The 12,281-nt window shown below is 35.0% G+C and overlaps 1 protein-coding gene across 1 annotated transcript; it reads left to right on the forward strand.

Moving 5' to 3' along the window:
• Positions 1 to 4,682: 4,682 nt before the first annotated feature.
• Positions 4,683 to 5,639, forward strand: LOC311175991 (olfactory receptor 10AG1-like; the record flags this gene model as incomplete). Its single annotated transcript, XM_084241276.1, has 1 exon — positions 4,683 to 5,639. One exon carries the CDS (start codon positions 4,683 to 4,685, stop codon positions 5,637 to 5,639), a length of 957 nt encoding a protein of 318 aa, XP_084097402.1.
• Positions 5,640 to 12,281: the final 6,642 nt, after the last annotated feature.

Below are 12,281 nucleotides of genomic sequence, written 5' to 3' on the forward strand. Positions count from 1 at the left end.
TTGCAGAAATAACAGGTAACTTTCCATCCAATGTAAGAGGCAGGCTCAGTCTAAGGGGTGAACAGGAGACTAACATCAAACATTGTGACCAGCCTACAGGGGGCAGTTATAGTTAGATATTTACTGATTATTAATTAGTAGAAAATTTCGAATGAATGAATTAACAATAAAATTCACTCTACCTTATCTCTCCTATCACTTTAAACCCACGTAATGTCATTTTCATGTTCATACTTTCTCAATGTATAAAACTCAAAATGCAGTGTCCAATATCTCCTTGTCCAGATTTGTTTTTCTTTTTTATATAAATCCCTGTAACTACTGATAAATAATAACCTTGTATAATCAGAAGATCATAACAACAATCTGGATGAAATATGAACTCTAGAGACTATTCAAGTTACATTTTTTGAAGAAAAATGATTTAATAATTTGAAATTTAGTATCCTCAGTTTCTATACATAGATCTAGCCCAACATGAAGACTGGGAATGTCTTCTATATCCTCTTCCAATGGAGACTTGGTCTACTCCCCAGAGATAAGATGATGGGGAGCCAGGGACAGAGGAGTGGTCAGGGGGCTAATGCTTCTCAAGCCTTATTCCCCACAGAGAAAGAACCTTCCAAACATCATTAATCCACCCTGAGACAGCCTTGGTTACCACCTGATGAAGAGATCATTGAGTTTAAAAATGCAATAAGAATTGAAGCACAAAGTCCCCATATTGATTAAGACACCATTTCCTATAATGCTATCCTGTTGATTTAAGTAAAACATGAATCCAAGGAAGAAATACTATAGTTGATTTGTTATTTTGTAACTAAAACCACAAGTTTATGTGACATAACACCTTATTCTATATAAAAGAGCAGCTCAGCAATTTCTCAACAATATGAAAAAGGTGAGCAGCAATTATTTTACCTTGTTTATTATAGTGTATTTTTTAATCTCAATAATCAATAGTCATTGAAAACACAATTTCCATTGCCAATCAATTTTGTTTGTCAGAATCACCTTCTGAGCATGAAATATATACTGTAAGTAATCAGCCTTTCATTTTTAAAACAGTAAAGAATATATAAAATGGAGATGATACCAACTTGCTGTTGTGAAGAGTTTTATATAACTGAATTTTACTCATATTTTTCAGAATATTGCATTCAAAATCATTTTTCATTGAATGCTTTATGACAACCACTGAGTTGAGATTGAGAATGCGGAGTCTGCATTGTGCTGCTGAGTTTGAAGCCACCAGAGTCAGATAATAGCATCCTGACACTGGGCAGGTTATTTAAGTTCTCTGTGCATCTGTATTATCTAAACTCTCTATGCAAACCGTGAATACTACCAGTGCCTACAGAATTCAAAATGCAAATTAATGAGGAAAGACAGGTAAAGCATTAACAGCACAGTTTTATACTAAATGTTCAAAAATGTTAATATTGATTAAAAAAAAAACCTTCCAATAACCAGGCCTGTCTACATTTCACAGCTATGCCAGTTCCTGTTAAGACAGAAAATTGTTGAAGGGAAATTCACCTCCCATTTTAAAACTGCCAAAGTTCCTCTGATATTTGATGGAGAAAGTAGATAAATTTTAGAAAAGAAAATAAATAATGTAATCTTGGGATATGCTTTCATATATTAAATGAGAATTGAGTTAGATTTTATTTCTGTTTCTGTAATATGTGTAATACTCTCATATGCTCAAAATCCAAGAAACTGGTACAGATGTGAGTAAAACTAAATGTGAAAGCCCAGTAAGTTAGGAGTGTTTCCTCCAGGCGTTGATGCTGGTTTGTGTCACCGAACATAGAACTGTCAATATCTTTAAGTTAAGTATCCCTGCCAAATTACTACCTGTGCATTCTGACCTCTGCTAGACTTTTAAACATCTACTCCATGATTGGTTAAAAGATTGGCAAACTTTAAGATAAAACGGATAGGATATAAGTTAAAATAATAATGAGAAATGCAGTAAGTATGATAACGATCATATAACGATCATACTGAGTAGAAGTAAAACTGCATTTTTTAAGCCAGCCCGTTTAGATTATGCTTCTTACCTCTCAAAATAACTGCCTAAATTACATGTTTTTGTCACTGTGTATGTTGCCAGCAATAAAAAAAAAAATCAAGCTCTGATAATTAGAATAAGGGCATAATGCCAAACTATATCTAATTTTTATTTAGGTAGCTCAATATCAAAGATTCAGTCAGTGAGGTCCTTAGCTACCAAGGGCATGATGGTGGAGTCAGTAAAAAATGATTTTCCATTACCCATCAGCAGGTGTTTATAAACCATTCACCTTGGAATATGAACATTTGTGTTCTAGGATTGAATGAGGATATGAGGTCTGTTTTTTGTAAGTAATTTTTATTCTCTTGCCTTAAAATTGAAAATAACAGTATAATTCTGGATACGCTGATATCTGACAAAAATCTCAAATTGGGTGTCTTTTCCTTAGGAACATGAAACTGCTATGAGACCAGGTAATTCCCTCCGCATAGAACTGCATTTTCTAGGATGACATCTGACTTATCCATCTGACTTTACCATCAGTCTGTCAGCTCTGTGAAGGCATAACTGAAGTAATATTATTTATAATCATGATGCATAGCATTTGGCACACTCATATTTATCACACGCTTAATATTTATCCATAACAAACTACTGTAATAGCTACAAATATATATTGGTTGCCTGATATATTATGAAATATTTTGGGTCATTGAAAATTCAATTCTCTTTTTATTCAGGTTTCTCTCATAAGGTATAGTTTTTGAAAGAAAAACAACAACATATTTAGGAAAGTAATATAAGTCTTTGAAGTTTGAGAAGATACATTATGGGAAAATAACCACCAAATTGGAATTCAGAGAAAATAAAGGCACAGAGATGCAAATGTAGACCTCCGAGAGCAGACTATGGGACCGACTCAATTTCAGGTTATAGAGCATACTTTTTGAATCTAAATCATGTCCTACGTCCTTGATTTCTTATGTTCAGAATTGTGAGTCATAACACAGATAAGCTATGAGGGAGCTTTTGTCTTGAGCATTTGCTGTGAAAAACTAAAGACAGAATTTAGGATTCTTAAAATGAGAAGGAAGGAATTTAGGATTAAAGTGAATTAAGAAACAAAAATTGGAAATTATGGATTGTTTCATTGACTTGGATTTGTGGGCAGTAAGAGGAGTTTAGAGAAAGAAAGGGAAATTGTATTCCACAGAAATTTAAGGTGAAGATAGTCAGGGAAATGACAATAGTTCTAAACACATGACAATGTATATTTAGTATTTTGTGACAATCTATGAAAAATGCCACTGTTGCATACTAATAAATACATCGGTACTGGATGGAAATAACAAAAATTAAAATCTAGGTTTCAGGCTTCCCTGGTGGTGCAGGTGTGCCGCACTGTGAGGCTGTCTGCAGCCTCTACACCACAGGTTCATCCTGGCCGGCTGGTGAGAATCCCACATGGTGAAGCAGACCTCTCCTGTCTTGCCCGCTGCTCCCCTCAACAGTGTATTTCTTCAGTCTGACTGTTCTGTTTCCCGCTCTGTCTGGTGAATCCTCTCACCCTCCTGGGCATCTGGCCTGTACCCCAGTTCTTGTATAAAAATAAATAAATCTTTAAAAAAAGAAAATAAAATCTAGGTTTCAGAACAGTGCAGGACTTACTGAACATAATTTGATTTAAAGATGCTTATATTTTAGAGCTGATTAGGTTAAGTTTGCACTGCATTTAGCAGTGTTTATAAATTCAGATATAGCTATTTAAAGTGTGTATTTTACACAGCATATATTGTTATGTAACATATATTATGTATCATGTGTTAATATTAGATGGTAGAAAGAGATCCAAAGTTTAAGTTATAAGATTTTACACTTAGTCTGGTGTCATTTGTGAACTCTCTGATCAAATTTTCTGACATACCTTCATTTTCTTTTTCTTGTCTAATTTTTCCCTAAAAGGATAAGCTTATCTAATATCTACTGAAGTCTAAAATTTGGTATGTACTTATTTATGAAAACTGTTGGGTATAATGTAGAATTAAGGAAATATTATAACAAAATCTTACTTCACATTCTAGATTTATGGTCTCACATGACTTACTAAGGTGTGTTATTTCTGAGACAAGATTCTGGGGAGTGGCCAGATTGGCTGAAGTGGACCTGGCAGCGGAGTCTTAGTGACCACCTTGCCCCTGGGATGCCTGAAAGTAACTCACAGGAGAAACATCAAAAGTAATGTGCAAGAATCATAAGATTCTAAATGAGAAGGTATTACTGAGGAAAAAAAAAAATGACCAAATTAACCAGAATTAATAACCTGAATCTTCAAATTAAAGACTATCTCAGGTTATCTAGAGCTTTTTGAGAATAGGCTCCCTGGCATGAATTGATCTTATTTTATTGTCATCTGTTTTGTAGTGCTAGTGACACATCTGTAATTCCTAACACGAGCAGGAGGAAAACAGTATCTCTTTTTACATCTTGGAATTTTAGGATATTGGATTTAAAATGTATTCCACAAAATATAAAGCAAACAAGAAAACTGGGTATCTATTCTGTGCCAGTGGATTTGAAAGCAGTCATTTAATCCATTGCAGATTTAAGCTTGAACCAAAGGATTGACTTTACTTTTTAATCCTTGAAAATACTGTATTTATAGATGGACTGCACAGGACAAAATCCCCCTCTGGGGAACCATACTGCATTGGTGGAATTCATCTTGATTGGGTTTTCTGATCTTCCCAACCTTCAAGGTTTACTTTTTGGTGTATTTCTGATTCTCTACATCATTATTCTTATGGGAAATAGCTTCATTATCATGATAACTAAGGTTGATCCTTCCCTCCAGACCCCCATGTATTTCTTCCTTGGGAATTTTTCCCTTTTGGAAATATGTTATGTGTCAGTTACTGTTCCCAGATTATTAACTGATCTCTGTAGACAATATGGAAATATTTCTTTTCTGACCTGTGCTATTCAAATGTACTTCTTTCTGATCCTGGGAGACACTGAGTGCTTTATCCTCACTGCAATGGCTTATGACAGGTATGTTGCCATTTGCAATCCATTGCTCTACCCTGTCATCATGAACAGTAGGTTCTGTATACAACTAGTACTTGTCTGCTGGACCACTGCAATTCCAGTACATATAGGGTTCACATCTGTGCTCTTCACATCACCCTTCTGTGGATGTAACCAATTGAATCACTTTTTCTGTGATGCACCTCCAGTTGTCCAGCTTGTTTGTGGGGACACTTTTATGCTTGAGTTGTTGACTTATGTGATTGCTAGTCTAGCTGTTGCTGTGCCTTTTATGTTGATACTTGTATCTTACATAAATATAATCTCCACCATCCTGAAGCTGCCATCAGCAACCGGGAGAGCCAAAGCCTTCTCGACTTGTTCTTCCCATCTCATGGTTGTGATTTTATTCTTTGGATCAGGCATCATTGTGTATTTGAGACCTAAGTCCAGCCACTCAATAGGAATGGACAAATACCTTTCCCTTTTTTATGCCATCTTGATACCAGTGTTTAACCCCATTATTTATTGTCTGAGAAACAAAGATGTTATGGTGGCATTGGGAAAATGCCTACAGAAATGGATTGTGCTGTGAAAGAAAAAAAAAATAAAATTGTTTTTTATTTATCACAATTTCCATTTGGTTTCTCTTCCATTTTGTTAAGAATCTTAATTACTCTGAGTGAGTGTTTTCATATTTTTATCTCTCATAAAATAAACTCAGCCTTTTTTATTAAGTCAAATAAAACCACAATTCAATCCAAGGTATAGAAATATCTTTCAAAACACACTGAAATTTAATGTGTGTTGCTGATTCAGTTGTTTTCAAGATTATAGAATATTAGCTCCTTTTATGTCACACAAAGTATTTCTATACATATATATTCAGAAAAAAATATTGTCTGATAAATAAGATAATTAATTTAATTTTTGGACTGATAGGATGAATACTAAATGATTAACTATTGATTTTTATCTGCTTCTGCTCAATGTTCCCATTAGAGTCATAGAAAGTGAAGGCAAGAATAGGCTTGGTGACAACATTTTATTGTAGCTAATTTATTAAAGAAGGTGTAGAATTATTGAGTCTCTAAATCATTGAGCTCCAGAATGGTCTGTATAAATTATGCCAATTTGGAGCTAAATTTTTTCAATTAAAATGATAAATGAGTAAGTTATGAAGCATTTATAAAGTAGAAACAATGTCAAAATGGAAAAAAAGTTAAAATATCATACAATAGTGACCGCCCTGGTGGCATAGGGGTTAAGTCTCAGTGCTACCACTGAAAAGGCCCAAGTTCAATCCCCAGCCAGGGAGCTAACCCACATATGGCACAGCAGACCTCTCCTGTTTTGCTTGCTGCTCCCCTCAGCAGTGTATTTCAGTAGAGCTGCTTGTTCTGCTCCCCATTCTGTCTCAGGTGAATTCTTTCAAATCCCCCTCTGGCCTACACCCAGGTCTACACAAAAATAAATAAATAAATAAAATATTTTATTAAGGTTTCATACAATAAGGGTCAACAATTATACAGGAGAAATATGAGAATGCCACACTTGAAATATTTAACTTTTTTGGTAGGAATAATAGGTCACTTTCTTTTACATTGTGGTATACCTACTCAGCTTAAAAGAAGAACAGGAGTCTAACATCAAACGTTGTGAACAGCCTACAGGGGAAAGTTTTTGTCTTCTGAAAAACAGAGAACAATTTTTCAGTTAGATATTTATTGATGAATATTAAAGAAAATAAATTGGATGCATGAATTCACAACAAAATTCACTTTATTTTCTTTCTTAATAATCATAAAACCCACATGGGTCATTTTTACATTCATACCTTCTCAGTATATAAAACTGAAGACTAAGTGTACTTTATCCTCTTGTTGAAATTCATTATTATTTCTTATATACATCCCTGTACTAATGAAAAATACTATCCTGATATGAGCAGAGTCCATAACAACAGGATGATGCATGAGCTCTGGAGGCTATACAAATTACACTTTTTGGGGTAAAGAAATGGTGTCTTAATAATATGAAATGTAGTATCCTCATATTTCATTCATAGTTTTAGTACAATGTTAAGTGTGTAAACATCTTCTATAGCTTCTCCCAAAGGAAACTTGCTCTACTCCCCAAAGATGAAAGAATGGGAGCCAGGGACAGAGGAATGGACATGGGGTTCATACTCCACAACTCATATTCCCAGTGAGAGAAATTTCCAGGCATTGCTAACCCAACAAGGGACAGCCTTGGTTATTTCGTAGTTAACACCTGATGAACAGATTAGTAGTTTAAAAAATGATAGTTGAATTTATTATTTTATAATTAAAGCCACATGTTTATGTGTCATCACACCTTATTCTAAATAAAAGAGCACATCAGTGATTTCTCCACAATATGAAAAACGTAGGCAAAGATTATTTTACCCTGCTTATTTTATTAGTGTTTTTTAATCCTGTTCATTAAAAGTCACTGAAAATACACTTTCCTTTTTTTAATTTTTTTATGTATGTCATCTGCTAAACCTGAAATATATACAGTAACCACATTTAATCAACCATTCATTTTTTCAGCAGTGTGGAAGATATAAAATGGAGTTGAAGTCAACTGCTATTTTGAAGTTTATGCAACTTATTTTCACTGTTATTTTTCAGAATATTGCATTCAAGAATCTCTTTTCATTGAATCTTTATGAAAACCACTGAGTTTTTATTAAGAATGTGGAGTCTGGATCCTCACCGGTGGCGCAGCAGTTGAGCACTGGGTTGTGAAGCTGCCTGCAGCCTCAGTATCTCCGGTCCGATCCCCGGCTTCCCCACGGCCACCGGAGGGGGGTCCCACATGGTGCGCAGACCTCTCCTGCCACCCGCTTCCCCCCTCAGCAGTGTACTTCAGTCCTTCTGCATGCTCTGCTCCCGGCTCTGGCTCTGGTGAATTTTCTCACCCTCCCGTGCTTCTGACTGTACCCAGTGCTTTTATAAATAAATAAATAATCTAAAAAAAATTAAATTAAAAAAATAAAATAAAATATTAAAAAAAAAAGAACGTGGAGTCTGATCACACTGGTGAGTTTAAAGTCACCTGTGTCAGATACCAGCTTCCTGACACTGGGCAGGTTATTTACTTCTCTATGCATGGGTACTTATGCATCATGTGAATAATGAGTTCCTATAGAATTCAAAATGCATTAATGAGGGAATGCAGGTAAAGTATTAACAGAAAGGTCATCATATAATCAATGTTCGAAATGTATTAATAATAAAAAAATAAAATAACTAGACCTCTCTACATATCACAGCTGTGCCAGTTCCTATTAAGACAAAATTGTTGAAGGGAAATTCATCACCCATTTTAAAATTGCCAGTTACTCTGTTATTTAATGGAGAAAGTAGATTCATTTTAGAAAAGAAAATAATTAAAAAATGTTAATTTGGGAGCCTTCCTGGTGCACAAGGGGTTAAGACACAACCTATGAAGCTATCTGCAGCCACTGCAGCATGAGTTTCCTCCCCGGCCAGGAAGCTACCCCCATGGCACAGCAGGCCTCGCCTGACTAGCCCACTGCTCCCCACAGCAGTGTACTTCAGTCAATCTGCCTATTATGTTTCCACTCTGTCTCTGGTGAATCCTCTCACCCCCCACACCTCTGGCCTGAACCCCAGTTCTTTTATGCATAAATAAGTAAATCTTTAAGAAACAGAAGTAATTGTCACTAAAATTAAAAGATATCCCACCAAATGGGAGAAAATATTTGAGTATCATACATCCAACAAAGAGCTAATATCCAAGATTTACAACTTGAATACATACAACTCTAATAATATAACACAGAGAACCCAGATTAAAAAAAAAAAAGAAGAAGAAGAAGAACTAAAAATACACTTCTCCAACGAAGACATAGAGAACAGGCACATGAAAAAATGGTCAACATCACTATTGTCAGGGAAGTGCAACTCAAAACCACATTGAGATACCACCTCCCTCTTGTGAGAATGGTCCACATCAAAAACAAAGAAAAAAAAAAAGAGGCAGCAGTCCCTCTGCCCACCCGTGACTCTGTGGGTGCTTCCTTTCACCAACTCTCTCCCTCTGCAGGGCAGTAGCCTTCCTGCCAGCCCGTGACCTGTACCACCCTGGGGGCTTCTCCTCACTGACGTCCCTCAGCAGAGGCAGCTCTCCTCAAGGATGCCCGCCTGCAACAATGCAGGCCTCTCTTAGGAAACCTGTCCCTTTGGGGGCAGCTCTTTCTGCACGCATGTGGCTATGCAAGTGTCTTTTAGTCTTTTGTCCCTTTCTCTAATAAGTCTGCTCTTTAAAACAGAAACCAGTATTGCTGAAGGTGGGAAGAAAAAGGAACCCTTTACCCTTGAGTGGACGTAAACCGGTCCAACCCCTGTCCTCTATCCCAGTTCTTACATGCATAAATAAATAAATCTTTTAAAAAAAGAATATTAATTCAGGATATGCTTTCATATATTAAATAAGATGTGAGTTAGGCTTTTGAGTTAAATTTTATTTGTATTTCTGTAATATGTCTACTTCTCTCTTGTGTTGAAAATTCAAGAACTAATACAGATGTGTGTAAAACTAACATAAAGTCCCAGGAAGTTGAGTTGTTTCTCCAGGCATTGCTGCTGGTTTGTACGGCTGAGCATAGAACAGTCTACTAATTTTAAGCTCAGTATTCTTGCCAAGTTACTACCCTCTACTTTCTTTCCTGCTAGATCAGGAAACATCTACTTCATGACTGGTTAAAAGGTGAGAAAATTCAAGATAAAGAAAAAAGATACACGACTAAACAATACTGATGAATATAATATGTATGATCATGATCCTATAACGATACTAAATAGAACTAAAATGGAGTCTTTTAATTCAGTCTGTCAAATAGATTATGTCCCTTACCTCTTAAAATAATTCCCCGAGTTACATATTATTATCACTGTGTATATTATATTTTCAACTACAACAAAAAAATAAGCTATGATAATTACTATAAGGATATATTACCAAAATATCTCTATTTTTTTTTTTCAGGTAATCCGATATCAAGTTATCTGTTCAGTGAATTCTTTAGTTACATGGGGCATGATTGTTGAGTCAATGGGAAATCATTTCCTATTACTCATCAGAAGATATTTATAAACCACTCACCTTGTAAACACCAGACATTTTGGGTTTTAGAACTGAGTGAGTATGAGAGCCTATTTTTCTTAAAATAATTTTTATTCTCTTTCCGTAAAGTTAATAATACCAAGATGGTTTTGTGATCTGACAAAATCTCAATGTAATGTCACTTTCTTTGGAATGTGGCTCTCCTGCAAGACCAGGTAACTCTACCCACATAGACTTTACTCTAGGGTAACATCTGACTTTCCCGTCTGACTTCACCACTGTAAGACCTGTAAAGATATAACTGAACTCATATTATTCATCATCATTATTATTATTGCCATCAGCAATTGACACACTCTATTTAACCTGCACATAATATTTAATCAATAATAAACTACATTAATTAGTATAAAATGTACAGGGGTTCACTGTCTGATACATTTGGAACATTTTGGTCAATGGAAATTCAATTCTATTTTTGCTGTAACTACAGCATGAGGTACAGAATCTCATGACATATAGAATCTCAAAGAAAAACACAACATAATTTAGGAAGGTGATATAAATCTTGAATGTTTAAGAAGTTTTAATATGGGAAAATCATGACCAAATTGTGAATTAGGAGAAAATAAAGCCACAGAGAAACAAACATAGAGATCCAAGAGCAGACTATGGGGAATGACTAATTTTCAGCATTTTCAGCATGTTCTTTGAATCTAAAACATCCCAGGTATTGGATCCCTTCTGTTCAGAAATGTGAGTCATAAATTCAGATGAGCCATGGGGAGCTTCTTCTATCTTGAGGGTATGCATTGAACAAATGAAGACAGAATTCAAGATTCCTTGAAATGAAAAGGAAGGGATTTCAGGTTAGAAAGAACTAAGAAACAAAATGTAGAAATTATGAATTATTTCATTATGGGAAGAATAAGAAGTTAGTGTCTTAGAGAAAGAAGGGGAAGCTGAATTTTACAGAAGTTTAAAATGAAATTGGTCAGGAAAACGACTATAGTTTCAAACACATGACAATGTTCATTTAAGACTATATGCCAATGTGTGGAAAGGTCATCGTTTCACATGAATAAATGATACAAAGACTGGATGGAAATAACAAAAATTAAGCCTAGGATTTAGCATAGTAGAGCAATTACTGAATATAATCTGATCTAAAAATGCTTGTATTTTAGAAGATGATTTAGGGTAAGTCTAAACTGCATGTATCAGTGTGTTTTTAAATTCAGATATAGATATTCTAAATATGGATTAAGCACAGCATATACTTATCATATTATATAGCACATGAAGTATACATTATATATTATGTGGTTAAAATATTAGGTGATAGATAGATGGAAAGATATTCAAAACTCCAATTAAACATAGAAATAAGGGATACAATGGCAGATTTCACACATATCTGGTTTCATGTGTGAACTCTCTGCTCAAATTCTGACAATCTTCATTTTCCTTTTCTTTCTCCTATTAACCCCGAAAGGATGAGTTTATCTAATTATTTCTAAAATCCTAAAGTTTGGAATATGCTTAATTAAGGATGTGTTTTTAACAAAATCTTACTTTATCCTAGACTCTATGTGCTTATCGGACTTGCTATGCTGCATTATTTCTAGGACAAATGCTGGTGAGTGGCCAGGTGGGCTGAAGTGGACCAGGCAGTGGAGACTCACTGACCAGTTTGCCCCTGAGCTGAATGAGAGTACCTCACAGGTGAAACATCAAAATAAATGCACAAGAATTACATAAATGGATTATAAATTTGATGGTGCTAGATAGAAAAAAAATAGAAATAAATACCAAATAGGACCAAATGAAACATTTGTCAAAGAAGGTCCCAGGTTACCTAGAGCTGTTTGAGAAGAGGTATCTGACATGTTCGCCCTTATTTTAATGTCATCTATATTTAGTGTTAGTAATATATCTATAATTTTAAATGCGATCATGAAAATAGATTATCTCTTTTAATATTCTGCAATTTAGGACCTTGAATTTGAAATGCATTCCCCAAAGTGTAATGCAAACAAGGAAACTGGATATCTGTTCTGTGTCAGTGGATCTGAAACCAGTGATATAATGTGTCCCAAATTTCAGTCCAAACCAACGA

Source organism: Talpa europaea (assembly GCF_964194135.1).
Source record: "Talpa europaea genome assembly, chromosome: 8".
NCBI classification, from domain to species: domain Eukaryota; kingdom Metazoa; phylum Chordata; class Mammalia; order Eulipotyphla; family Talpidae; genus Talpa; species Talpa europaea.